The sequence below is a fragment of the Notothenia rossii genome (assembly GCF_949606895.1).
Source record: "Notothenia rossii genome assembly, chromosome: 2".
Taxonomy (NCBI): Eukaryota; Metazoa; Chordata; class Actinopteri; order Perciformes; family Nototheniidae; genus Notothenia; species Notothenia rossii.
Genome location: NC_136904.1, coordinates 81,548,300 through 81,560,552, shown reverse-complemented (window position 1 = coordinate 81,560,552; position 12,253 = coordinate 81,548,300). Strand labels below are relative to the sequence as shown.

At 38.8% G+C, this 12,253-nt stretch overlaps 1 protein-coding gene across 1 annotated transcript; it reads left to right on the top strand.

The window, feature by feature from the left end:
- The first annotated feature begins 7,317 nt into the window (after positions 1–7,317).
- fastkd5 (FAST kinase domains 5) lies at positions 7,318–10,765 on the top strand. The gene is made up of 2 exons (XM_079663832.1): positions 7,318–7,412; positions 8,042–10,765. The coding sequence occupies exon 2, from the start codon at positions 8,054–8,056 to the stop codon at positions 10,487–10,489; it is 2,436 nt and encodes an 811-aa protein (XP_079519958.1). The 5' UTR covers positions 7,318–7,412; positions 8,042–8,053; the 3' UTR covers positions 10,490–10,765.
- The last annotated feature ends 1,488 nt before the right edge of the window (positions 10,766–12,253 follow it).

The following is a 12,253-nucleotide window of genomic DNA, read 5'->3' as shown; positions in this document are numbered from 1 at the left end:
TTAAACTGTTATGTAAATAAATGTAGTAATTTAGGAGTAATCAATAACATGAAATAAAAATTCCATGCAAGAGATCCATTTTCAAAAGCAATGTAAATATCAGAGGCATACATTTTTGTATTATAGATTTGAGGGAAAATTAATCAAACGAGTCTGAAATAAAAAATGAAATCCAATTTTACACAAAGATTCTAACAGATTGACCCTGAAACGAAGACATTGTCCTTCATGTTTACATTTTTTTTTTTTTAAAAAGGAACATCCCCAGATTGTATGGATTTCTTTCTTCTCACAATTATAGGTTTAACAGTAAACAAATGTTTGTTCTTAAAATCAGTAGACATTCGTCAAGATGATTAATATGTGGTATAAAAGCACCAGATCCGTAGTGAGCCAACTGAAATATTTTATTTTCAACATTGAATTGTCAAAAATACTGTACCTACATTGTTTAGTCACATTTAGAAAACAAACTTCTCCTTAGCGGTATAGATAAGAGTCAATTGTCAGAAATAAAATGTTGCCTTAACTATGAATCAAGAAATATTTAGCAGTTTGATTAATACTACATAATCACAAATAAGAGGTAAATGGTGAACGCAAGGATGGTAATGCAATAGAGCAGCACAAATATATCCTTAACGCATGTGGTAGAACTTCGTGCAGAACAATTCCCCATGTCCTCAACAGGCCGGGACAAGTGCAATACCACACAAGTACAGAGCATTGCTTCCTCTCCCAACCTGCACAGAAAGGGATAACTTCTGATAGACTCATTTCAGTTCTATGATCAGTTTTGCATGGATTTGCACAGCAGTACAGTGATAAGCTGAAAGCAAACCAGCAAAACTAACCAGAGACCCATGTAGATTAGCTACCACTGCCGTTTTCCAAGAAGAAACACACATCTAGGAGTACTGTAAGTGCTCACACTGCAGTAGAAATTCATACAACTACCTGCACTATAAGCACTTTAATACTACCGACACATTTCTGTACCCTTCTTACAGAGCTGTAGTGGGAATCCTATTGATCAACATGGAGTAAATTGGGATTTCAGATGAAAACACAGGCCACCATCAGTTTTGCATAGATTTGCACAACTCAATTCTTCTTGCAGTACAACTATGCAAAACTAATAGAGAACTGCCACATAAAAAGTGTGTATATGTATACACACAACAATTGATACATATCAGATGAGAGTTCCAGAATCTTATGCCAGAAGGAGCACTTAGGGCAGTAGGTGCTAGTCTACTTCACTATCTGCACTAGATGCACCTTAGCAAAGGACTGGTAAAAGCCACGCAAAACACCCATTCAAAAGGATTTCTCTCAACAGTACATATTGAGGGAAGCCTTCAAGACCAATTTCACATCATGTGGTCTGAAACTTAGTTAATTCTGAATGGAAATACTTTGTTTTACTGATTTCATGCACAGTTTAACACTGAAATGTCGTTATTAACAGTGACAGAATGACTTCAAAATTATCATGTTTGATAAGAGGGGCCTCTTTCAGGAACAGCAGGGTACATCATAGCAAATCAGTGAAGAGGTGTGTATCTTTTTTTTTTTTTGGGATTTAGTCTACCCTCTACAATCATGAGCCAGCCATGTCTGTAGAAACGCCTACTCCTTTAGTTACCATTATCAGAATAGTGCTGAAAGTGCCTTCACTGCAGTAGATCTTATAAAACTACCTGCACTGTAAGCACTTTGACACTACAGTGACTCTTCATGGGAGCTTTTCAAACAAATAATGATTCAGGATGCTTTAAAGTCCACGAGGAGCTTTCCAGAAGATACAGGTGTGCACAGGAGTCTGAAAGGAGAAAGAAAAAAAAACTACAAGAATGTTAGCAACTTCAATTCATGGGTTAAATACATAGGTTAAATCACATTAAATTCATTGATTAAAAATGTATTAAGTTGTTTTACTTAAAGGTGGGGTAGGTAATTTTGGAGAAACCAGCTGAAGTGCGCTTGAATTTGAAAATACACAGCCGGAAAAAATCTGCAACTTCCTTACAGAGCCCCTCCTCCAACACACACGAACGCGCACATGACCAATAGGCTGACAGGCAGGTAGGCCATCCAATTATTCTAGCCGGCCGGCCAAAATGATTGGTCGTGCTTTTTACTACGGCTTCCACAGATGACATTTTTTTATGGATTTTTTTGTCAAAGCACTTAAAATATTCATTGCTATCGGGATGTTAAGAGCATTCCATGGAATATAACAAAAAGTGTATCTCGGGCCGGTTTCTCAAACTTACCTACCCCACCTTTAATGTTAAGAAATTGTGAAACATGTTGGTTTCAAGTGGGCAATTGACAGGGCGATTGAGTCTATAAAAAACATACAGTATTTAGAAGAAAAAAACTGGGAAAAGCGGCAAGATGTATACATTGGAACCAGAGAACGTCAGGGATTGTTCTGATAAAAGTATTAATGATTGAAGATTACCAGTTACTTAAGCACGTATGTCAATTGTAACTTGAAATTGGGTGCATTGTATAACCTAGAATGACCCTTGTTATGTTGCACTTGTTTAAACTTCATATGCGGTTTTCTGTCATTTCGTTTGTAGCATATACAAAAAAAACTTTTGTTGTAGATTTGTGACAGTGAGACAGTCAGTGAACATTTTGCGATGTCATTCTTGCGCAAGGCCTTGGTATCCACGGCGATATCTCCCCAACCCGCCTAATTGCCTACAACCTGTGTATTTTATGCAGGCAGCGTTCACAATACAGTTATGAAACTTTGTAATAGCAAACACAGGTGCATTCAGGAAAAACACGCACACGATTATCAACCACGTGTCGAAATGTCTTCAATAACAAAGTTCAATGGGGAATCCGAGTGTGCAGAAGGGCTGCCAGGAGATAGCAACACTTGCGCTCAGTCACATTGCTGTACGGTACCCCTCCCCCACGCGCTAACATGGCGCCTAAGAGTCCACATTTTGATTGTTTTATAAACCTACTTCCACCGACTGGAAAACACAAAACGAGTTTAACTAAATTGGAGACGTTAAAATGACTATCTTTACGAAATCAGGTGCATGTTAAACGTGAGCTCATTGTGACTGAGCGCACCAAGCGTATGATACGAGCTACTGCAAACTTGAGCCAGAAATCCAGCACACAACAAGCTAGTAGTACCCGAGGGCTCATCAAAACAGTCTAATGTAAGCATGGGCTAGCCAAACATGCTAACGCGTGTAGCCTGTAAGCACGGCTGGTTTACAGAACGATTGTTGTTCATAATGTATAATTGGTTGGGGCAATTGGTTTAAAAGACGCGCTAAATGAATATGCTGTTGTTGGATAGCACCCTCAATCCACTTCACAGCATACTCTTATCTTAGCCAATTTAGCTGCTTTAGAATAGCCTACCCTAAGGTAAGCTATTCTATTAAGTTACAGGCTAACACATTAAATATCAGTGCATATTCCCGATTGCTTGTCGACACTGGCATTCCCACTTATTACACAAACTGTGGTCAATAAAGCCAAGAAACATAATGCAACTCAACGTTATATTTAATATGTTAGCCACAGTGGCTAGCTAACTCAGAAGCTCACGGGATAGCAAGGCGCGCGGCCTGCTGCAACCCCATGTGCTGCTGCTTTGTTCTGCAGGCTCTTATAAGTGTACACTACGGTGCACAGATAAACTGAAAACTTAATGTTCAACCAACATGTGGCCGACAACCATAGCCCACGAGTCTACAACTTGCAGCAATAACCAAAGTGTGTAACGCACAATTTTCAAGAGTGAGTATCACTTCCCCGAGGTACCGACTTGAGGTGCAGCAGCAACACATGCTTTTCAAATCTCCCTCATTCTCGAACCATGGAGGAGAGGTTGCCATGCGATGAGCCGCTTACAACATTGTTTTCAAACGCGGACATTTAGATTAAAACGTTTTAATTTATGTAAAACGCGAAAGTGTGGCTTCGGTGTTGCACACAGAGCTGAACATTTTACTTTCCGGACATTAACTGCATCTTCTGAAAATGCTAACAACAGGTTTCCTGCCAATAACATGCGCGTTATAAGACACTAAAAATCCACCATCTTCACTCACTTGTACAGACTTACCGTTTGCTCAAACTGTTTAGGGCTTCTCTGCAAAACTGAGAAAAGAAAAAAAAGACTTGGTGAATTGAGTAACAGCTAGCACGAATAATCCATAAAGCACAACCATGTGCTACTATTATGATTTGCTAGGAGTTTGTGAATCGTAGTAAGATTGCGAAAGTGGCGCGAGTAGAGTCTAGGTTTAACCATGTGGTGAATGAAGGGCGGCTCCCAGCCAGCGTAGCTAAACCCCAACTCCTTCATTAGCATAAATCAACTACTTCCTCTCCAAGTGCCACTCTCAAGTTTCACCCCTTGATTTACACTGTTGATCAACACTAAATACGCAATCGATTTACTTATTTCTTATTAAAACCAACACATAACCACGAGCTTAATACAACAGTAAACAGGCGCCCACAAATGTGTATAAACTATGTTGTTTCCCTTGGTTGTGATCTGAAAAACATGTATTTTGAAAACAAAACAAAAATAGAAATAGATATATCCTTTCATTCTAACGAAAAAATGGCATTTTCTGAAATCAATACAATTATGGCACACATTATTCTCATTATCTGTAACAACAATCTGTATCCACTATTTCAATTGTTGTATTCTATAGTTAACGAAATAATATCCTTTAATTAATTACCAACACTTTTTAAGGTAAGAATTTAATAGATCAATCAGATAGGAGCATATTTTTTGTCTTGATATGTATTACATGTACAGTCATACCACTTTAAAGAAACCTCAAAATAAAAAAAATGCATGTGTGTTTCAGTGTCTTATTTGTTCAAACAACGTGCGGTAGAATTTCTGCCCAATCGATATCAAGGAAAATAATTGTTAATTAAATAAGAACACGTAAAAAAAAAGTTAGTTTCCTTTGCTACTAAAGAAACAAAAGGTAAAAGGTTTTTGTTACATGAAGCAAGATGAAATTAGTACATTTCAGGTTAAAGTGTTAAGAGGTATCATAAGAAAAAGCTATGTTTTTGATACAAAGGTTTTTAATGAATTGCTAAACATGAACTTTTTTCCTGCTCATATCTGTACTGTACAATGACAAACATAGGTCTATTTGAATAAAACTTGATTTATTAGTACACAAATAATTAGCTTAATCTCAAATACAGTTAGTTATTTCTTATAATAGCTTATACTGTGATCTTTTAGTTTGCATAATCATTTCACAACAAAATCCAAATGAAATAGTAACAAAAAAAATACATAACCAGTGCAAATTGAGTGTGGCCTGCTTTTGTATTACATTGAAACCACAAATTACTCTCAAACTTTAGGCCACATTGTGTTTTAATTTGTCCTTTTTATATATATAAACAATATACTGCTGGTCGGCATCAATGTAAAACTTTAATTAAGCCAAATCTTCATGCACATTAGACATACTCATTTATTTCAGCCAAGGTTTAAATACAAAACAATTCAAATCAACTTGTAAAGTGTATGCTGCCCAAGCTCCACCTTCTAGGAGGGTTCTTCCTCCAAGCTGTAAAGCGGGGGTTGTCTTTCTTTTGACCACGGGTCAGTTGACCTTTCACCTCTAGGTTTAGTCATGCATGAAATCATTGCCGGATTTGATGCATGGATGTTTAAAGAAAAACAGAAGCTGGCCTCCTGCTCAAACATGTAAAAAAACAAGGATGTTAAGAACTGCTGGATGTTAAATGTATAAACTATTTTGTGTTAGCTTAACATATGAGAATAAAGTAACTGCACAATTAACGAAACTGTTAAAAAATATTCCGAAATCTACTCTGGATTAATTTATGTGACTTATTGTTACATTTTATTTCCCTTTAGTTTGATGAGGAAAACTAAGTGATCTAGGAGGAGGCAAGGATGACCCCTACTTTGTTTTCGGATGCTGTTAAATGTTTCCCTCTGCATTTTTTGTAAGTAGTCTCTCTAACACTATACAGCTTGAGGACATAATTGGTCCCAAATGAATGAATGAATGTCTGACCGGAGATAGGCTGTTTCTTAAAATGCATTTCAAATACAAAATGGCTCATATCTGACAATATTGTTAAATGCCCACCTTTTTTCAGAACAATACAAGTTCAATTAAAAAAATCTTAATGACCAACCAAAATGCAGAAGTTTGTTGTCTCTCACTGCTATTTATCAATTACATCATTTTTTAATTCTTGGTTAGAGATTATTACACAGGCGCTGTTCGATGTGTTGTGCTTACATTGACAAAAATAAACACCAACACTATACTGACCTTGAAAGATCCTAAACATTACTGAGCTTACAGAATTTTTTAATATCAAACTTTTTTTGGCAGTATTTTTTTTATTGAAAGAATATAACTATTTTACAAACATCTAAAATATTAGCTAACCATTGATTAAGTTAATGTGCAAAAGTGTTTGCACACATATTAACTTCAAAATATGTAGATGCACAAAGGGAAATAAAAAATGCCTTACATGTGGAGGATTCTTAAATTAAAATGTCCCTATATAATAATAGTCAGAAATAGGCAAAATGTAAGATACATAAGGAACAATACTCAAAATGTAATAACAACAGCAATAAAGTAAAAACTGGGATTTAAATGTAAAAGTCTCCGGTTACAGAACAAATGACTATAACAATTATAGCGTAATTATTATGCTTGTAATTATATAAAAGATTGCCACTGATTTGCCCCTACAACGGTATTCTAAAAAATTTAAACCATTAAATCCCACATTTTAGAACGGTAAGTTATTTAAAAAAAAACGTTATGTTGGACAAATATAATAAACAAAATACACATATTTTATTCAGATATATATTTTGCCATTTATCTTAACACTGTTGTTATCAGAAAATTATATGTTACTCTTGGCACTACTATGCCAACCCTTCTCGTTAGGGTACTATTTTCTTTTTCAAAACCCGTTTCGTCTTCCTGCAATGTGAACCTAATCAGCTGCCGTAGGTCACTCACATGGCTGCTTTCCGCGGAAGTCGTATCACTGTATCACCCTACCACAATAAAGTCATACCAAAATTCTAACAGAGTACTTTAACATCATTTATTAAAAAACCCAATTGGGACATTACGTTTCACCAAAAATCTCATACCCTGTACATCTACTCGACTTCTTAAGTGTTTTCTCTACTATATTAATGTTTTTTATCGTCATAATCGTATATTTTATAATGACTTTGACTTTTATTTTGAAGTTACTTCTGTTAAAGTGTGATTCTAGCATTTTTCTAGTAGGGATCCTTCCTTTGACTTTGCTATCATGTAACTTCACGAGGTTCTTACACGTTTACTGTATAATCAAAGGTGAGTTCAACTGTGTTGTTATAGGAAATATATACACGACTGCATGAATTGTACCGGATACCAGGAAGACATGTAAGCCCATTCGGACGCTCGCAACCCGAAGTCTGACATTACATTATCATTCTGCAATGTTTCCGTTCTACTCAAACGACTTGCACAACACTTCATCATACAAAATATGAGGTAGCAGAGTCCTTCTACGTGATGAAAACGTACCTGTTTTAATTGGATGTTTTAGTCAAACGTAATTTCGTTGTCCATGCAGAAAATATTCATTAAACTACATAACATTTCATTTATCTGACGCTTTTATCCACAGCGACCCAAAATAAGTGCAATAAGTGTTCTACATGTAGCCTTCATACAGTTATGCTTACTAAACGTTTAATGTTTTTTACCATGGTTTTCATCAAGGGAAATACACTTATTTTGTACTGTTTCTATGTCAATACATGTAGGTTACCTTTAGTAAATGATGAACAAATGGCTTTGCAAAATAACTTCAAATATAATCCTATCCAAAGTAACAATATATTTTGCAGTAAATGATTGATGTTCAGAAAGAATTGCATGGTGTTGACTGATTTTGGTGCTAGCTTCCTTTAAAGATTCTGTCTTTGTCTTTTTAGCCTGGCAGATTGATGGCTGCCTGTGTGCTGTTTCGACGGCTTCCGAGGCCACGATACCTCCTAGGCTTGAGAAAGGACCGGACCCAAGCTCAGCATGTGTCTGTCGAACAAAAGGATGAGACTGATGATCACAAGGGAAATAAAGGAGCATTGCAAAAGCAGGAGGCCTCACCCCAAGAAGTATACAGGCTGTTTTACAACCCTTCCTCATATCATCCCTCTGTGTGGACCGCTGCATCCTCCAGGGGCCAGACAGATAATGATGAGGATGAACAGTGTCCCTCCACACTCGCACCTTCCTTTTGGCAACAGAGAAATCGCTACAGTGTGAGTGGCTCCCGGCACCTCTCCAGCTCAAAAAGCATACTCCTTGACTCACCATTCATAGATCCTGAACCTGAGAGGCCTTCAGTTTCTTCCTTCAGCAAACCCACACCGCCAGATGTGAAAATAAATGCACGTGCTTTCGTCAAATGTCGGCCTGAGTATGCCTCGATGACCATTGACCTCACCAAACGGCCTCGCCTGATTGAAATGGAAGAGGCCTTGCCACTGCTCCGAAAGGTGATTGTTTTGAAAGGCAGCATGAAACCATCTGATGTGTGTCAGTTTATTACGGAGCTCAGCCGCTTGCATCGTGACAAATTACCAATGGTGAGGAGTGACCAACGCTTCATCATGCTCCTCCGATACTCCGTGGAACACCTTAGCCTCTTCACTGAGCTGCAGCTTCTGGAGGTGCTCCAGGCGTTTGTGTGGCTGGGCATGCCCTCCGACCACACTATCCTCGGGCTTTATGAGGCAGAGCTGATCCGCCGGGTCAACCAGATGAGTTTACATCAGCTGCTGTTAGCTGCTGACTTGTTGCGTTGCATTGGGAGGCAGGTCCCCCAGTTCTTACAGCACCTCTATAATTCAGTCTGTATGTATTGGGAAGAGATAGGGGTCACTGAAGTGGTGCATCTGTTGTATATCATTGGAGAGGGTAGGCAGTGCCCAAAACACTTAATGCATCCTGTAGAGCAGCAACTCATGCGTCACTTACACAAACTTCTCCCTGAGGAGGTTGGTGCTGTATGCCTGGGGCTCTTTAAGTCCAAGTTCTCAGTATCTGAGGGTGCAGTGACTCGTATTGTTGATAAGGGGCACTCCCTTATAGAAGACATGAGCGACTTTGCCATCGTGAATGTGCTGAAACTCCTGCGTTTCAGCTACCTGTATCACAGGGGATGGCTGCAGGCAATGTCTCAGGAAGTTCCTCGGCGGGCCCAAAAGATGGGTGTCAAGGGGCTGATGCATGTGGCGTTGGCCTGCTCAGTGCTGCATTACCGTGATGATAACATCCTAATGGCAATTGCTGAGAGAGTCCCCTCACTGGTGGCACACTGTAGGATTAAAGACTCATGTAAACTGCTGTGGGCCTTAGGCACATTAAGGTTTCCCCCAGTCCAGAGCCCAAGCTTCTATCCGAGCCTTACAAATGCCCTGAGAGAGAGAAAAGCTGAATTCCACAGCTACCCTGAGCATCTTCTTACGGCTCTTTTAGGCCTGGCCTTTGTCTCCCAGTTTCCAGAGGACCTTATTGCAATAGCTTTGAGTCCTGACTTTGTCAAGTTGGCACTGAAGTCTACAAAGTTGGAGCTGAAAAAAGACTTACTCACTTTAGATGAGACCGTGGGTTTGGAGTTACCTCATTGGAGTGGCCCACGGCTGAGCTGTGAACTGAGAGAGGAAGTGGCAGACATACTGTGGAATTTTGCCCAATCAGACTTGTGCCAGAAACCAGAGGTTCTGGAGGCAGAATCTGCGCTTCAGATTCTGCTCGGTGGAGAGAAGTTTGTTTGTAAGAGAATGATTCTCCCCCACACTCGCTCAATCGACCTGGAAGTGCATCTTGACTCCAGTGGAAAGCCAATACCTGTGAACCCAGCATTGCGCACAACGACCATAACTCCAGAGAACAATTCATCAACATCTCTTTCTCATAAGGGTTGGGGAAGAATGAATTTCGAAGCAACTGTAACTGATGAACTGTTGGCACAACTAACAAATAACAAAAACACCACCAAACCGTTAACCCCTTCTCCTACATCTGAGCGTACATCTCCTCACGGAGTAAAGCCTGATGATGGTTGGAGACGGTTTGACACAGGGCTGCGCCTGACCAGTGAACTTATAGAACATCTTGCCAATCCCTGTAGCCGAGACACAGCACCCCAGGACTCTACAAACACCTTGAAACTTGCCATCCAAGTTTCCAGCAGAAACCAATACTGCTTCCATTCACAGCAGTTGATGGGCCTTCATGCCATGAAGAGGAGACACTTGAAGTTGGCAGGATACAGGGTTGTAGAGCTTAGCTTTCACGAGTGGTTTCCCATGCTGAGGAAAAGCAGGGCTGAGAAGCTCGCACACCTGCAGTGTAAAGTGTATGACAGTCTGCTATGATTCTCTGAACTGTAAGAGCCCCAACAAATCCCAGCAGACTCAGACTTTAAACTATGTTGGCAATTTGGCTTATGGCATGTCTAAGATTGTTATGAGTATGCGCAGAGCCCAGAAAACGGCCTTTTAAAAACAGTTTAATTGTTCATTTATCCACATCCATAATTTGCTTTTTCTGTTTGTGTTTAATTCAAAAATATATTTCTGAAGAAGTTTGTCAAAATGCGACATTTCAAGAAATCTTTGTGAAAATAATGTAATAAAAAAATGAAGTTCTCATTGTCCTTGTTAAGGTTGTGGTATTATATCATTGCATATCATCATATTTTACCAGGATAGCCACATGCATACAGTTCCATTAAAACAGCTAAATACACATTTAAATCAAGGAGGCTTTATAATTCCACCATTTCTATTTAAAAAGAAACAAGCTAGAGACATTCTTGAAATGTTTCCATCATATTTAATTACACAGACTAATGCCTGATTCAGAGACATAGACTGTACATTTAAAGCTCAGAGGTCAGTGAATATTTGTCGTTTTTTTAAGAGGCCTGCTTTCGTCCTACTTGATCTTTTCAGTAACTTTTATTAGCTACCCATTATATTAAAATAACAATCACTAGTGTGTGGCATTCAATTAAAAATATAAATGTGTGTTTTACGTTGGACAAAATAACATCTTTCAGCACTGTCTAATACATCACTATCCCTAACTGCAACACCATAGCAGTATTGTGCACCTCCCTGAAAGGCCCAAAATATATTAAATGTGAAAGGCTTTACACACACTGAATGTATGACAGCATTTATGACATTAAGTACATTACACTGTCACTTTTTTGTGACAACCCTTGATGCAAACCATGGCATTTACATGGCGGATCATACATAACTGTAAACACCACCTCTGGGACTATCTGAGCATATCAAGTGACAGACTGGTTGCAGCCCCACTGACTCTGGGAAATGAGTCCTTTCACACTGGGATACAATTGATGTTCCCAGGTTGACTCCCCCAAGCCGTTTTAAAATGACTTTGCTCTTTAGGTCATCTGTCCGTCTCTCAAACCTGCAATGCAGCAGGGTCCGGATGTGTTCACAGATGTCACGGTTTGAATTGTTTTCCTTTGGTTCAGAGGTAATGAAAAACTTCCATGTTCTTTGACCCATACAACATTTTTCTATCACCTTTGTATAAACACGAAGTGGTGGAGGAATAGTAGAATAAAACAGACCGATCCATTTATATTGTAAAGAGCTGTCAGATGTTCCTATTGTAAGGTTTAAGTGTTTTATTTTTCTGACAATGTATCTTGAATGCAATTCAGTACGACAGCTCAAGGTCTGAGATGCCTCACATCAAAATCACCATAAAGCAGTGGTAGAAAAAGTCATGACTTCAGTCCTTTTCAGAAAAGCATGACAGCATTTATTTGCAGATTGTTTTATTATAAAGGCTTTGAAATACATGACAAGAAACACATTTTAAAAAAGGTATACAAAAGCTTTTGTTTATGTTTTGCTGACTGTCATATCCAGATTGGGGAACATCCGTATGCAGGACATCCTTGTTACTCCCTGAAGAAAAAGCTTGGTGTTAGGGCACGCTGCAGAGAGTACAGGTGTGTTGTGTTCCCCTTCAAATATTTATCCTTTCCCTCCCTTCGCCCTCCTTTTCTTTTGTTACCAAGAAACAAATGTTCAGGCTTCCATCTTGCCAGCTGTCCTTTTCATTGACAAAAAAACAGCTTCAAGGTCCTGACT

Bases quoted from the DNA above. Each gene is read 5' to 3' on its own strand.
- fastkd5 (XM_079663832.1), top strand. From the start codon at position 8,054: ATGGCTGCCTGTGTGCTGTTTCGACGGCTTCCGAGGCCACGATACCTC.